This window comes from Anolis carolinensis, chromosome 4, assembly GCF_035594765.1.
Source record: "Anolis carolinensis isolate JA03-04 chromosome 4, rAnoCar3.1.pri, whole genome shotgun sequence".
NCBI classification, from domain to species: Eukaryota; Metazoa; Chordata; class Lepidosauria; order Squamata; family Dactyloidae; genus Anolis; species Anolis carolinensis.
Window position 1 is genome coordinate 69,572,111 of NC_085844.1, and position 17,565 is coordinate 69,589,675.

Below are 17,565 nucleotides of genomic sequence, written 5' to 3' on the forward strand. Positions count from 1 at the left end.
AACTACATGTCCCAGAAACGCTTGCAAAGGAACACAATGGCGGGGTAGATTGCAAAAGCTGCTAGCAGTCGCGTCGCTTTTATTTTTGAACAAAGTGCATCAGGAAATACAATCGGATTTCCCCCTCTTTTTCTCTAGTTAAGTCTCTAGCAAGATTGAATATAATCATCTGGAAGCCTCCTTTGAGGAAGGAGTGAGCTTTCCTCATCAGATTAAAAGCGAATCCCCTGGTTCCAAAGGCTCCAAAGGAAATAATGTTACAATAATGTTGCAAGGCCTTGCAAGGCGTACTAGGGTTGTTTTTTTTTTTTGGACTGCGTCGAAAGGGGGAACTAAGTACTTATAAAAAAAAAAAAAAAAAAAAAAAAAAAAAATTGATAAATACGGAAGGAGCAACTGAAGGGAGGTGAATGAGAAGGAATAAACAAAGTCAGGATATCCCAAAAAATCCTCTTTGGTCACGCACAAGGCCTTCGGACAGATCTTTTTCTAGATTGGAAAGGGTTTCTCAGATCCCCAAGGAAATGAGCATTGTTAAAAGAAGTCCCCCCACCTCAATTAAGGAGGGGAAACAATTAAAACGGACCCCCCCTCAAGCGGAGGGGGCAATAGGAGGAGGAGGCATTTCTACCTCTCTGCCATGTTTATCAGCAGAACTAAAAGGAAGCAGTGAGAGCAGAGAGAGGAAAGAAATGGGGAATGAAATGGGCAGTGGCCAATTGTTAAATAAAATAGCGGAATTGATCAAAGAGGAGAGTGAAAGACAAACAAAGGAAATGAATTTGAATTTGAATTTGATGTTTGATAAAGAAAGAGAAATGAGGAAGAGCGAGATCCAGGTTTTGAAGCAAGAAATTCTGACCAGCAACAAAGAAATAAAAGCACAATTGGAGGCAGAAAGGAAAAGCTCAGATGAAAAATTTCAGACAATAAGAGAAAGTTTGAAAACAGCACATGGAGAGATACAAACAAATAAATCTGAAATCGGGAAAAATAAACAGGAACAACTTGTACTCAAACAACAAACGCAAAAAAATGAAAATAGGCTTTCAGATGTGGAAAGAAAGTTCGTGTATATGCAAGATAATCAAAGAAGAAACAACGCAATAATTAGAAACTACCCAGAAGGGAATAAGAAAGAAGATCTGAAAACCGAGATTTTGAAGTGGTTGCAAAAGATCACGCCGATATTAAACTGGTCAGAATTAGATATCGAGAGAGTTCATCGCCTTCCGAGTGGAAGAAATAAAATAATTCCTAGGAATATAATAATCCGATTTCAAAACTTCGTAAAGAAAGAAAATTTGATGAAAATATTAAAGAAGAACCCAGAATATTTAAAGATGGGCGACTCAAAATTGGAGATATTCAATGACTATTGTACTGAAACTAAGAATTGGAGATATTCAATGAAGCCTATTACGATCCAATTAATGAAGGCCGGAATTTTGTACACTTGGGGATATCCTATCTTTCTCAAATTCCAATGGAAAGGCAAGAGATATAGAATAGACTCATTGGAGCAAGGACATCAACTATTGGAGGAGCTCGGTATAATAAGAAAACAAGAGAGAGATCGAAAGGAGGAGGAGGAGAAGGGTTCGGAAGCAGGAGTAACGGAGGAATTATTTGGCGCCACTGGAGGAATCGGGATGTAAGAAGAAAGCGTAACACTGCAATTAAATTTATTATTGAATTTAAAATGAGCACTCGGGGGGAGGGAGACTCTGGGCCATGGGATGACTTCGCCTTCCCCCTCCCCAATTGGGAAGGCCGGGGGCCATGATTGGGACGAGGAGTCCCGAAGAATGGAAGGGGAGGAAGGGGGGAATGAGGGAAGGGGGGGATCAAGGGGGAGGAGGGGGGAAGGGTGGGCAAGGGTAGGGGAGGGTAAGGGTCAAGGGTTCACATTGGTTCAAGCCACAAAAAAGCTTTTAAAGGGAAATGGAAATGATGTCTCATAAATTAAGAATTTCAACACTTAATGTGAGAGGGTTGGGGACGGTAATTAAGAGAAGGCGGATTGAAGCCCTACTGAAGAAGGACGCGGCGGATGTCATCTTCCTACAGGAAACGCATCAGAATAAACTGGGCTCAAATGAACTAAAGTCGAGCTGGATAAGGAATTATGAGAAATCTTTTGGGTCATCAAAGTCAAGAGGTGTAGCTATAATAATAGCAAAGAAATGCAATTTGGGTATAAATAAGGTATTGAAAGATGAAGAGGGAAGATACATAATAATATATGGTGAAATAGGGGAAGAAAAATATGTATTAGTAAATGTATATGCACCAAATGTTAAACAGCAAGAATTTTACGAAAAAGTATTAGAGCAAATAGAGAATTATCACCAACAAAATGTAATATTTGGAGGAGATTGTAATTGTTATATGGACCCAAAGAAGGATAAAACAATGTTAACATCAAAAACAAGAAATATCGAAATAACGGACTTAAGTAGAGTAATGAATAAATGGCAACTGAAGGATGTGTGGAGATTGGTAAAAGGGAATGAAAGCAGATATACATATTATTCATCGGTGCATAAGGTGTATACAAGAATAGATTATATTTTTGTCTCCAAAAATATGTTAAGTAAAGTGTTAAATGCTGATATTGGGATAATTAAGATTTCGGATCATGCTCTGGTATCGATTGAGTTGGTGCTGAAATGTGATTATGACAAAATGAAGAGGTGGAGGTTAAATACGAAAATATTGAATTATAAAGAGATAGTAGACAGAATGCAAGTAGAATGGCAAGAAATATGGGGCTTTAATGAAAAGGGGGTGACAAAAGGAGTTCTATGGGACACCATGAAAGCAGTGACTAGAGGGTTATGCATAAAAGAGACAATTAATCTAAAAAAAAGGCAAGAAGAAAGGAAAAGGAATTTAGAAAGAGAAATAGAAGAGATCGAAAAAACATATGTAATAAAGAGAGATATACGAACTTATGCAAGGCTGAGAGCAAAAAAAGAGGAACTGGATAAAATGGAAATAGATGAAGTACAAGAGAATTTAATTTATTTAAGGAGGGAATACTTTGAGTTTAGTGATAGGAATTCCAAGATGCTAGCCAAATCAACACAAAAAAAGAAAATGGAAGGAATGATAAATATGATAAAAGATAAAACAGGTAAATTATGTAGAACTATGAAAGAAAAACTGAAGGTATTTGAAGAATTTTATAAAGAATTATATCAAACTAAAGCTAGCTCTATAGAAGTAATTAGGAAATATGTGGAGGAAAATTGGGAGTGCAAGCTGGAGGAGAGGGATAAAGAGCTATTGGAACAACCCATTAAGAGGATAGAAATAGAGGAAGTTATTAAGAAATTAAAAGTGGGGAAAGCTCCAGGCCTGGATGGTCTAGGGACAGAATATTATAAAAGCTTCAGAGAAGTTTTAACTCCAAAATTATTAAAAATGTATAATGGGATAATGGAGGGAGATAAAATACCAGAATCATGGAGGAAATCACTAATAATATTAATACCCAAACCTGATAAAGATTTAACAGACCCGGGGTCATATAGGCCCATATCGTTAGTTAATCAGGACGCAAAAATTCTGTCTGCGATAATAGCTAATAGAATGAATAAATGCATGTATAAGTATATAAAAAAAGATCAGTGTGGGTTTGTGAAGGGAAGACTAATGTCAAATTTGATAGGGAGAGTACTAAAAAAAATTTATTTGGCTAAAGAGGGGAAGGAAAAAGCAGGGATATTATCACTAGATATTTTTAAAGCGTTTGATTGTGTGGAATGGGAGGCATTAAGGGAAATCCTGAATAAATTCGGAATGGGAAATAGAATAAAAGGAATCTTAGAACAATTTTATTCAAGGAATTCAGCAGAGATAACTATAAATGATGGAGTGACTAAGGAAATAAAAGTGTCCAGAGGAACGAGGCAAGGGTGCCCTTTGTCGCCGATATTATTTGCTATGGTGATAGAAATGTTTGCAAACGGTATAAGGAATGATAAGAATCTAGAGGGGCTAGGAAAAGAGGAGAAACATAAGGTGAGCTTATTTGCTGACGATACATTGCTATTTATAGAAAATATAATAGAGAAAATGGACAAAATAAAAGAACATTTGGAGATATTTGGGAAAACGACAGGATTACAAGTTAATTGGAATAAGTCAGAAATGATGTTAATAAATTATACAAAGGAAGAAGAGAAAGATTTTATAGAGCAGAGTAAAATGGGAATAAGAATTAAGAATGAATTAAAATACTTAGGAATATTAATAACAAAGGATTTAAAAAAAATGGAAGAACTAAATGTAGTAACATTAAGGAAAGAGGTTCAGAAAAAATTAATAGAATATGAAGACATACGCCTATCCTGGTTTGGAAGAATAGCATTAGTAAAAATGAAAATACTTCCAAAGATAAATTTTATATTTAGAATGCTACCACTTCAAATCACAGAAGAAGAACTAAACAGATGGCAACAAATGATTAACAAGTATTGTAATGGAAGTAAAAGAAATAGATTAACTAAACAGTTATGGTATAGATCGCAAAAAGAGGGAGGACTAGCACTACCTAATATTAAAAAATATTATGAAGCAAGCAGATTAAGCTGGGTGATAGAAGGAATGGTTAAAAGAGAGGGAATAGATTGGCTTAGTAATGATTCAGGAAAAGTGGAGGATGAAATTTGGAATATATTTTTTAAACAGTTTACTAAAAAAGAAATGAGGGAAATTAGAAACCCAATGTTGAGCAATATATTAGAAGTGTGGAATAAATATAGGAGGAAGTTAATAGGGGAGGGGTCAATCATAACCCCAATAGTGATGGAAAAAAAATTCCCTAAAAATTTAAAAAAAGTAATGGATAAAAAATTAAGGGAGAATAAATTAGATAGGATAGAGGATTGGCTGAAGGTGAGAATGAAGAAGGAAATGATGTTGGAAGAGTTTAAAGAAATAAAATTGACATGGTTCCACTGTATACAATTAGAACAATGGTTTAAAAATTGGGAAAAAAACAATAGAAATGGAAGCCAACTTAGTCAATTTGAGCTAACAATACAGAAGGGAAGGGCTGTAGAGGAACAGGAAAACTTGAGAGGTATAATTAGTAGAATTTATAAGATATTAATCGAAACGAAGGAGGGGAAAATAAATAAGAATACCCTTAAGGAGTCTTGGGAAGAAGACTTAGGGATAAAAATAAGCGAAATAGAATGGCAACAGTTATGGGGACAAAGACACTTAAAAAATTTATCAATACGGGTCAAAGAAAATTACTACAAGTTAATATGGAAGTGGTATCTGACACCAGTAAGAATAGCATATATGAATAAAAATAATTCAAAAAATTGCTGGAGAGGGTGCCAAGAACCAGGAACTTATATACACATGTGGTGGCAATGCAAATATGTAAACAAATTTTGGGGGAAAGTTTTTAGAGAAATAGAAGATATAATGAATATGAAAATTGATAAAAGTCCTAGCATAGCATTATTATCATTATATAATAATAAACAATGGAAAAAGGAGGAGAAAGATGCGATAACAAATCTAGTAACAATAGCAAGATTACTTATAGCAAGGAATTGGAAAAAAGAAATGAACATACAAATAGAGGAGTGGTATAAAGAAGCATGGAAATTAGCAATAAATGATAAACTAACATGTATATTAAAGGTTAAAAAAGGTATATGGAAACAAAGCGATTATGATGCTGTGTGGGGAAAATTTGTTGTAAAAGGTTTAAAAAACAAGGAAGGAAAGTTACCGTCACAAGAGGAAATGAGGTTTTGGACAGATGATATGTAAGAATTGTGGCTTGAGACGGGGGGAGGGGAGCACCGTGGTGGGGTGAAAATGTTTAAGCAAACTATAAAAGAGTGTGCTGTATAAAATGTAATAGAACCAATAATTGTATAATAATAAAAAAACATTTAAAAAAAAAAAAAAAAAAAAAAAAAAAAAAAAAAAAAAAAAAAAAAAAAAGTCCGGGACAATGTTTTCAATATTAGGCACCGGACGGGAGAGGAGTCTTAGTGTTATCTAAAGGTCAGGTTATTAAAAGAAACCATGCCCCCCTTTGCTGTCTTTTCCTCCTTTCTGCGGGGAATGCACTGCAATGACAAGGTGCTGGGGAAGTGGTTGCATTTGCAGCATAGGAAAGCGCTTGAAAGGACTTTGGGGTGCTTCAAGCTCGGGGCAAGCCCCGGAGAGTACATTTTGCACCCTGGAGTAGCCTCTGGAAGGCTGCAACGCAAGGTGTGGACGCCAGCGGGGCCCTTGAGGGCTGGGAAAGGCCAAAACAGCTCCCAGGTCCCTGTGCAAAGAAGCCAGAAAGGAGGCACCTCTCTCTCAGCTGCTCAGAAAGGTAAGAAGTGTCTATGGATGTCAAGCAAGGTTAGGCAATGAAGGTTGCAATGCTCCTGTCCGCTTACCTGGAAATAAGCCTGATCATTGCTTTCAGTCTGTATTAATGAGTTGCATCGTGCCATCCATGCAGTCATGCCGGCCACATGACGTTGGAGGTGTCTACGGACAACGCCGGCTCTTGGTCTTAGAAATGGAGATGAGCACCAACACCCAAAGTCAGACATGACTAATCTTAATGTCAGGGGGAAACTTTTACCTTTACCTTATGGTGCCATCTCTTTGGTGGACTTATTTAGAAGGGGATCTCCTTTGAAGGAGTGCATCTATACTGTAGAATTAATGCCACTTTTTGGCGCCACTTTAACTGCAAGGACTTAATGCTACGGAATCTAGGGAGTTGTAGTGGGCTCCTGAGACACGAACACGCGTTGGCCGAAAAGGTTAGGGCCTAATAAAATTATGACTCCCCAAACCCCATAGATTGAGCCATGGCACTTAATGTGGTGCCAAACCACATTAATTCTATAGTATAGGTGCACCCTTGCTGTCAGTTAAACTGTGGTATCCTGCAAGCCCCAACTTCTTCCAACCAAGCAGTTCAAAAACATGCAAATGTGAGTAGATCAATAGGTACCACTCTGGCAGGAAGGTAACAGTGCTCCATTTATTTATTTATTTATTTATCATGGCAGAAGCGAACTGAGGGTACATGTTGTAAAAACACACACAAAGTTTAAAAAACAATAACAACAACTACATGGCATGACACTAAATGTCCTTTGACCTGTAGCTGGCCACTTGGAGTGCCTCTGGTATTGCTGTAGGAAGGTCCTCCATAATGCATGCGGCCGGGCTCAGACTGCATTGCAATAGGTGGTCTGTGGTTTGCTCTTCCCCTCACTTGCATGCCGTGGACTCCACATTGTAGCCCCATTTCTTAATGTTGGCTCTGCATCTCATGGTGCCAGATCTCAGTCTGTTCAGCACCTTCCAAGTCGCCCAGTCTTCTGTGTGCCCAGGAGGGAGCCTCTCATCTGGCGTCAGCCACTGATTGAGGTTGTGGGTCTTAGCCTGCCACTTTTGGACTCTCACTTGCTGAGGTGTTCCTGCAAATATCTCTGTAGATCTTAGAAAACGGCGTTCCATACAGTTATGCCAGCCACATGACCTTGGAGGTGTAGATAGACAATACCGACTCTTCTGCTTAGAAATGGAGATGAGCACTCATCCCCAGAATCGAACACGACTAGACTTAATGTCAGGGGAAAACCTTTACCTATCCGGCAAGGTGCAGTTTTGCAAGATGTTTTGCCTTGTCTCCCCCAAGAGTGCTGGTGCCTCATCAAACTACAATTCCCATTATACTATTGTATTGAGCCACAGCAATTAAAGTGGTACCAAAACTGCATTAATTCCACAGTGGAAGGAGGTCAATTTACAAATAAGCTGTCCAAAGTTATGGTCCAAATGCCTGTCAGCCAAAATAGGTTTTAATATGGTATATAGAAAAAGCATGAAAATAATAATATCCATACATCTGACAGCAAAAAGCCACACAACTGCACTTTATACAATTCAAAACTACTTGATGGGGTGCAAAGATATTCTGTTACCTTCCCGCAGAAGCGGTACCTCTTGATCTACTCACATTTGCATGTTTTCAAACTGCAAGGTTGGCAGAAACTGGGGCTAACAGCGGGAGCTCACCCCGCTCCCCAAATTCAAACTGCCGACCTTTCGGTCAACAAGTTCAGCAGCTCGGCGATTTAACCCTCTGCTCCATTGGGGGCTCCTCTAGATAGCATAGTGAGTAACTAATAAGTCATCTGGGGCCCTTCCACACAGCCCTACAACCCAGAATATCAAGGCTTTGAACTGGGATATATGGCAGTGTGGACTCAGATAACTCAGTTCAATGTAAATATTGTGGGATTTCCTGCCTTGATATTCTGGGTTGTAGGGCTGTGTGGAAGGGCCCCAGGTTAATGGAGTTTCATCCAAGTGAGTGCCACCATGAAGATGCCTTATCTCCTTGGAGTATCAACTACTGATTGAATAACCCTTGTCAGATTTTGGAATACCAGTATTTGCATAATGGGATGTCTTGGAAATGGTCTAAACACAATATTGATGTTTCATATATGTTTTATACAAATAACATGAATTTAATTTTATACATAATACACATTTTTAATAATTTTGTGCATGAAACATTTGTATCCATTGAACTATCAGAAACCAAAGGTGTCACTGTCTCAGCCACCTGTGTGGATGATTTTGGAGTAAGTTTTGCTTCCTGACTACTGGGAAGGCCAAGGCACATTCTCAAAACAGCCTTGCCATCATCCTCTGGTAGGCAAAGATTAGTTGCAAGTCTTTTAACTGGATATTTGCAGTATTTTTCCTTTACGAATTATATATTTTCGAATTATATTTTAACACAGTTTGCTTTTGTTTTATGTTTTAATTAATTGAATTCATACTGTTTTATTGTAAGCTGCAATACATCCCAGATGAAATAGAAATCAAATGAAAGAACGGATAGACTCACAGATAATGCAAATGTGGTGAAAAAAGGAAAAAGAAGTGACTGCCTTAGGTCCCTATATTCCAGGGTCTGACACCAGGCTTTCTGCTTTAAACTGGATTATATGAGTCCACACTGCCAGATAATCTGGAATAAACAGAAAACTTGGGATCAGATCCTCGGATATAGGGCCTGTTTGGAAGGCCCCTAATCTCCACCTTGACAGCAAAATCAGTATTCTTCTAGGGCAGTGGTTCTCGACCTGTGGTCCCTAGATGTTTTGGCCTTCAACTCCCAGAACTCCTAACAGCTGGTAAATTGGCTGGGATTTCTGGGAATTGTAGGCCAAAACACCTGGGGACCCACAGGTTGAGAACCATTGCTCTAAGGCCCCTTTCACACAGCTGTATAAAATCCACATTGAATTGGATTATATGGCAGTGTGAACTCAGATAATCCAGTTCAAAGCAGATATTGTATATTATTTGCCTTAATATTCTGGGCTATATGGCTGTGTGGAAGGGCCCTCAGATGAAAAAGAATAGGCAACATCACACTTCTTGAGGTTGAGACATACAAAGTGATTTTCATTATTTTAGAGACAAAAGCTGCTACGTTCCTATCTTTATTAAATTAGACGAAACTGCTAAGAGTAATTGATAGTCATGAAGCACCACTATGTGTTGTGATACTTGTTATTTTATAACTTTTCTTTTTTTCTTTTAGTGAAAGAAGCTGGAAGAGATTTCACCTACTTGATAGTGGTGGTAGTCGGGATTGGTGTCACAGGTTGTTGAAACTGGATGGAAACATTTTTCCTAACTTACAAATGTTTTTTAAGTTTTGGCTATTTAAATTCCCAAATTCTTGTGTCATTTACATTTTATTTCCCCTCTGTTTCAGGTGGTTTATTCTATGTGATTTTTAAAGAGTTGTTCTCTTCTTCCAGTCCTAGTAAAATCTATGGAGATGCCTTGGAGAAATGCAGAGCTCACCCGGAGGTTTGTTTGCCTGTTTTTATGAAGGAAGTTTTTACTATGAAAGAGTGCCCTTTTATGTGGAAGGAAGCCTTCTAGAATTCTTTACCTAAGTACAGTAAAGTCTCACTTATCCAAGCCTCGCTTATCCAAGCCTCTGGATAATCCAAGCCATTTTTGTAGACAATGTTTTCAATATATCGTGATATTTTGGTGCTAAATTCGTAAATACAGTAATTACAACATAACATTACTGCGTATTGAACTACTTTTTCTGTCAATTTTGTTGTATAACATGAAGTTTTGGTGCTTAATTTGTAAAATCATAACCTAATTTGATGTTTAATAGACTTTTCCTTAATCCCTCCTTATTATCCAAGATATTCACTTATCCAAGCTTCTGCCAGCCCGTTTAGCTTGGATAAGTGAGACTCTACTGTAGCTTTAAATGTGGGAATGTCTGTCTTTTGTGCTATATAACACTGCTATATAATCCAGTTCAAAGTAGATAATCTGGATTTTATATGGCAGCGTAGAAGATGCCTCATATAATCCAGCTCAAAGCAAATAATGTGAGTTAGCTGCTTTGATAGTCTGGATTATAGGACAGTGTAGAAGGGACCCCAGAATCCCTGGGATTATTCCAGATCAAATTTAAGACCATCACAGCACTCATTAAAGTCTCATATCAATACCTGCAGACTCCCCTTCCACTTTCCATCACAAGAAATCATGTAAATGCATTTCTTCAACATCAAATCTCTTCTTTTATCTCTCTCTCTTTTTTCAAATCTATCTTCATGTCTGATGAAGTGATCGGCAAATCTCAGAAGCTTTTGCATGTTTGTGGTTGGCATTACACTAATAGGGATTATAGAATTACACTAATAGGATATTATGTTAATAGGGATTTTAGAATTTTCTTTATGCGTTCTGTTGTCATGGATATTCCCAGAGACATTTGGCAATATCCTTGAGGAAAGAACAAGAGGAAAGACAAAAGTAGCATCAAAATACTGGGTAAGGAAGATCAGTTTACCCTGATTATCTAGCTTCAGTAATTTTTCAAGTGTCCTGTATTCATGGGGAAATCTTCCCATATCACCCCAGATGCCAAATAATCTCCTGCCTCAGACTCCCTGTGCAAATACATGTTAGAACGTACATGTTCAGCTAGGTACTCATTTCTCACAGAACACCTGTTAGCACAGATGGATTGCAGTTGCTCTGCCCAAACTGAGAGTGGACCCTAGAACATAGCTAGCACTCTGTATTTTGCAAAAGATGACTGTGGACAAGCTGTCAGGGAAGTTTCTGTAGCTTTACCTATGGTTATGGAGAAAACTGTTCACTTAGGACTCAGTAGAAAATGAACTACTAAACATCCTGTTATGTGTCTACTGATTAGGTAATCGGTGTTTTTGGTGAACCTATAAAAGGTTACGGTGAAGCAACTCGCCGTGGGAGAAGACAATTGGTCAGGTATTTATTAATGCATCTCTAATAGAAACACCAGTTCCCTTTTGTGAACATGTTGATTATTTCATTCATCTTACTTGACTTTTGTCATACTGGTTTGATTTACCATCCCTTAAAGCAGAAAGAGATGAAAAAGGAAATCATCTTGAAGCCTCAGCTGGTCGCTTGATTCAAAGCTTGAGACCCAACTCTGTTCTTTGCAAATGGGCATGTTTGCCAATCTTATCACATGTATTTACGGCTGTGGGCAGGAGTCTACCGTATACCATGCAGCTGTGGACAAGTCTACATAGGGACCACCAAACTCAGCGCCCAAACACAAATCAAGGAACATGAAAAGCACTGCAGACTTGATTTAACTAGAGAAGTCAGCCATAGCAGAGTGCTTGATGAACTAACCTGGACACAGTATATAATTTGAGAACACAGAAATGCTGGACCACTCTAACAACCACCATGTCAGACTACACAGAGAAGCAAACCTTCCTTGCTTAGTTTTTTCCAATAGACTTCTCAACCTCTTGAGGATGCCTGCCATAGATGTGGGCAAAACGTCAGGAGAGAATGCTTCTAGAACATGGCCATACGGGCCGGAAAACACACACCAACCCTGTATTTACATTAGACCTTAGGAAGGCTAAAGGGTGTCTTGTCCCACCTCACCTTTGGATAGTGTTTCATGTGCCTCTTCTACACAAACTGGAAGAGGTGCATTCAACAGCTGAGGACCTTGTTACAGCTGTTACATTGCTAGAAAAGGTGGGGAGGTACTGCTCCATATTTGCTACAATACAGCTGCACATAAAAGCAACCCAGAAGAGTATGCAGTCATCTAACTTGGCATATAAGGGCCCTTCCACACAGCCCTATATCCCAGAATATCAAGGCAGAAAATCCCACAATATCATTTTTGAACTGGGTTATCTGAATCCACACTACCATATATTCCAGTTCAAAGCAGATATTGTGGGATTTTTTGCCTTGATATTCTGGGATATAAGGCTGTGTGGAAAGGCCCTGAGTGCATCTTCATTGACTTAAGTGTAATAAGCTATTATATGGGTAAACTCAGCCAGGGAAGCCAAGCCTGAGTCTGCAAGACCTGAGCAGAGCTTTTAAGAATGTGATAACCTTGAGTTTTTTATTCATATGGTTCCTATAAATTAAAGTCAGTTTGAAGGCAGTTAATAGCAATAACAGTTTTCTTAGCAACTTGCTATTGCAAGTTTTAACACATAGACCCACAAGAAGGCATTTTCCTGGGGAAAAAGACAGGAATCGTTTCTTTACTTCCAGCTTAGAAATATGTGTGTCCACTTTTCTTAGAATCTCCTTTTTTACATTGAGACAATAATTTCAATGTAAACTTTGTTCCTGTGGTTCAAAAGAACAAGGAAAGTGCAGAATGTTTTTTGTGTCTCTTTTATTCTGAAAGTAGTTTTACTCATGGAGTGACTGCTTGTTCGTAACTGCAGTGGTGGTGGGGATATAAAAACAAATTACCTCTGGTTTCGAGAGCACTGTGGGTGTCATTGTCAAGATGAATATCTGGAAAACTGCCATTGTGGGACCTTTTTCTAGCAGAAGAGTAATCTGGAGTCAGTTAGCCTTTCCAACTGCTATGGAAACCGGCCCCAGTAATGTTGATCATTTGAAAGCCTTTTCTTCAAATGGTAGTTCCATTCCATTTCCCAAACCTGTCTGCTTGTGTACACAGCTATTTTTGTAGATCTTTGTAGACTGGTTTTATATTTCACCTGTCGGGATTTTTGTTGTGCCTTTGCCTCTGCCTGTCTGGTGATATTAATTTTAAGGTGTACTCTGATGTTAGAAGGAAAGCTCAACATTATCACAGAACATGTCTAAGGAGTGTGTAGATTGATGGGACATGTGTCCATACTCAGAAACTCCAGAAAACATGTTTATCCACATAAATGGGGACATTTCTCCATAAAATTCTGCTTTGGCCGAGACTTGTCTGATGTCAGGAGCTGCTCAGTACAGTTAAACTGAGTTATTGTCAAAGGCTTTCATGACCAGAATCGCTGGGTTGCTGTGAGTTTTTTCAGGCTGTATGGCCATGTGGAGCCTCCGGAGGCGCAGTGGGTTAAACCGCTGAGCTGCTGAACTTGCTGACTGAAGGGTGGTGGTTCGAATCTGGGGAGCAGAGTGAGCCATTGTTAGCCCCAGCTTCTGCCAATCTAGCAGTTGGAAAACATGCAAATGTGAGTAGTTTAATAGATATCACTTCTGCGGGAAGGTAATGGCGCTCCATGCCAGCCACATAACCTTGGAGGTGTCTACAGAAAACGCTGGCTCTTCAGCTTAGAAGTGGAGATGAGCACCAACCCCCAGAGTCGGACACAACTAGACCTAATGTCAGGGGAAAACCTTTACCTTTACCTATGGCCACATTCCAGTAGCATTTTCTCCTGCCACAGATGCAGGCAAAACATCAGGAGAAAATGCTACTGGAATATGACCATACAGCCCAAAAAAACTCACAGTAACTCAATAGTATTTTTCCCAGATAAGCTTCCGAGGTACAGATGGCTATTACAATTCAGCCTCATCCTCTATTCTTCTACTTCAATGATTGAGGGGTAAAATCATAGAACTGGAAGAGACTACAGGAACCATCTACTCCAGCCCCTACCATGCAGGAACATACAGTCAATGCACGATTTCACTTCAAGAATTTCACAGACAGCTTCAGCAAATTGTCCTCTAAGAGGTAGGGATACTGGAGAGATAACAGTATCAGAGTCCCTATCTTGTGAGATGAGAGTAGGGAGCTGAAAGTCATGTGCTGTCCTCCAGCTACTTCTCAGCAGGAGAAACATGCATCATTTTGTCATTCACTTAGGTTGCAACCATTCCTTTGTATTGGTGTATGCCATTAGTCACCATTTCATTTATTCAAAAAGATACGAAAAGATACATCATCAGTTTCATCTCTGTCATTAGCTGAAAGAGCAACCATGCCTATGAGAGCTAAATTCAGGGACACTTGTGTAAGCTGAAAAGTGCTGGTATGCTTTGGAAGAGTCTTCTCCCAACCTAAGTTACCACAAAATCCTAATATTAATGCCTAATGCCATCATACGATTTTGTATAGCTGGGAGACCACTGTTTCAGGAGAAGCAAATTGTTTTTAAGCATATTTTAATTGCAAGGGAAATGTTTCAATGTCTCATTTACCATCTAATAAGGAGGATTTCTCATATTGATGAGAGATCTCCAGTCAGACTACAGAAAATCCATTTATTTTCCGAAGTTAGCTTCCCTGCTGTATAAAGCAAAAATGGTGTTGCAGATTCAAAGTATTTCTCCTGAGTTTTATAACTTGTGAAAATGAACATATGAGGACTACCATTGCTTGATATTTTTCTGGATCCTCTCTGGAGAATTGGTTAACTTTTAACAGAGCCAGATCTAGCATAGTCCAGATGAACATTTTGTTATTTATTTTTGGCTGATACCATGAAGGAATTGCACGCACCTGCCCACACACAAACACACCAATAGCTGCTTCTGTGATTTCATTGTCCCAAACTGAAGATGATATATCTGTTACCTGAGGACAAAAAGAGTGATTTTCATTGCATAATTCTCATGAGGCTTCTGCTTTTGCCATCATAGCTTTTGCTGTTACTTCTTTATTTTCATGAACATCTGTTCATTGAACTAAAGCAGTTGTAGGCAACAGCGGCAGTTCACTGGACCAATTTTCTTCCCCTGTGACCCTCTGTTGTTAAAGCATTCATTTACACCCTTAGGAAATGTTATTTAAAGCATTTGTTTCTTAGAAAACTAATTTTAGTTGCTACACTGTTAAACAGAAGCATCTCAGAACGAATGCATTTTTATTGAGAGGTAATCTATGTGTGTTCATTGACCCTTCAGCTTCAGCCAACATTTGTGATGAAGGTTGATATCTTGTTTTTTTCACAGTCAAGTATCAATTTTCCACTTTTGTCTGAGCGAGAGTGAAAATGGCACATGCTGGATATTCGATGAGAAGTTGTAATTTATTGAAGACAGATCGTTTCAGCCTAGTGGATTATCTTGTTTGGTTTCTCTCTAGTGGTCATCAGAAGACAGATTTCTACTTTTACACTATCTCTGGTTGAAAGCATGCATTGCCCTTCACTCTGAGCTATAACTTGGTCTTTGGCCTCACCTTTTCCAAGGCATTAAAATGGATCTGTATGGACCAGCCAAAAGTTCCCTTGGTTTGATGGCCTTACAGGAGGTTTCAGGTCCTTTTATTAGGGCTGCAGCAAGTATTTCCAGCAAAGAAATGTTTTTCACTGCTTTATTACAACCTGCCTCCCTGCTTCTGGAAAAGGGAAGATGGACTTTTTCAATTCCTTTTTGAATAGAGGTCTGGAGGGTAGTATGCTTCACCCAAGTGATTTTGCTTACTTTGGTGGAGAGAGTGATAGTCACCCTATTTTTTATTAGTACTTTCTACCTTTGATTTATATTTATTCCTTTTATTCATCAGTCTTGTTAATTTTTTTATGTATTGTGTTAAACTGAAGTAGGGGCTACTGTCCTCCAAAGCAAAAGGCTTTCAAGTGATTGTCATTCTTTGACCCTGTTTCAGGAATCAACCCATTCTAGACCAGGCTTCTTTTTTTTTTTTCCATTCATGATCCCTCTCTGCCCAAGAAAACTTTTATGTTATAGGATTATAAAGGCAGTCCCCAAGTTACAAACATCTAGCATACACACAACTCATAGTTAAGACCGGGAGTGAGACAACAGGAAGTGAGAGAAATCTACCCCTCGGAATGGAAATTCTCTCCTCAAATAGTTATCATAGGGAAAAGGTGTCTCAGCTGAAGCTTTACAACAAATCCTCGTTTCCACAACAAGCCATGTTTTTTTTTCAAAATCCAGTTATCACAGGTACAGAAAGTAAGGTAGAATCTTCTGAACAGACAGCAAAACAAACACCGTAGGGATATTAACCTTCCCTATGCCACCCAAAGTGCTCTGTGTGTGTGTGTGTGTGTGTGTGTGTGTGAGAGAGAGAGAGAGAGAGAGAGAGAGAGAGAGAGAGAGAGAGAGAGAGAGAGATTGGTTTTTTTCATTGTAACATTCAAAACTTGCAAAACTTTCTTCTGGTTTTATCTTTTTTTAGCCATATTGAGTATGTAAAAGACGGACTGAAATACATGCGCTTAAAGTTCTACATTGAGGGCTCGGAAAAAGGAAAACAAGGAACTGTTCATCTAGAGGTGAAAGAGGTACAGCAGCTTCTGTGGCCTATGTATACAGTAATTAATATTTAATATTTAAATTGTTGTTTGCCAGAAAATTGATTATGTCATCCTTTTTTAACAGAATCCTGAAAATGGAAAATATGAATATCGCTATATATTTGTGGATATTGATGTCTATCCGAGAAGAACCATAATAATTGAGGACAACAGATATTTAAATGTTTAAAAGAATCTTTCATTGTTGTAATTCTTGTTCATGGTACTGCATTTCATAGAAATAGGGTATCTGGGGCAAATGTTGGCTGCAAGGTTGTACTATAACCTGATGAAATATTCATGTAATGCCAGTGGAATCAGTGATCTCATGTATAATTCTGTGGGATAAATACAGGGACTAGAGAATCGTGGATTTAATAGAAAATGCAAACAGTGTTGACGCACGTAATATGAATTGGCAGCAGCCTATGACAGCAGCAAAGATATGATTCATCCAAGATTGTTAACAGTGAATCACAATTTTATACTCACACACACATTATTCAACTTTCTAGAATTTCAAGATCAATTTCTCTGTTTGAATTTAGACTTCATACTGGTGCTTCAATAAAGAAAACATAAGAAACATACAAAATATCCTTGCTGTTCTTTTGTGCACAGAATTTATGTTCATATTAAGCTACGCTACTTCTGTTTATATTACTTTATAAGAACAATATAAAAGCACAGTATCATTGAGGTGGCAAACTGCTTTATGGATTCTAGTGTTACAGTAAGTGCTTTCTCATTCTAATATTTTGAGCTGAATGGACAGTTTTGGGAAGTTTAAATGCTTCCCCAAAGTGCATTCTCTTGTTTGTGAAAATAGTTGCCTTTTTCTATTCTCTCATTGCTTTTTTGTCTAAAGGTGCTTTGCTGCCATTTTCTCCTCCCCACCTTCTTCTTAATGACTGATCCTATAGAATTGAGTATTACCTAATTCGGATTG

General features: G+C 38.3%; 1 protein-coding gene across 1 annotated transcript; it reads left to right on the plus strand.

Moving 5' to 3' along the window:
• The first annotated feature begins 3 nt into the window (after nucleotides 1-3).
• On the plus strand, nucleotides 4-17,211 carry timm21 (translocase of inner mitochondrial membrane 21). Its single transcript, XM_003219727.4, has 7 exons — nucleotides 4-140; nucleotides 5,978-6,361; nucleotides 9,617-9,679; nucleotides 9,794-9,891; nucleotides 11,276-11,349; nucleotides 16,499-16,604; nucleotides 16,702-17,211. The coding sequence occupies exons 2-7, from the start codon at nucleotides 6,064-6,066 to the stop codon at nucleotides 16,804-16,806; spliced, it is 744 nt and encodes a 247-aa protein (XP_003219775.2). The 5' UTR covers nucleotides 4-140; nucleotides 5,978-6,063; the 3' UTR covers nucleotides 16,807-17,211.
• Nucleotides 17,212-17,565: the final 354 nt, after the last annotated feature.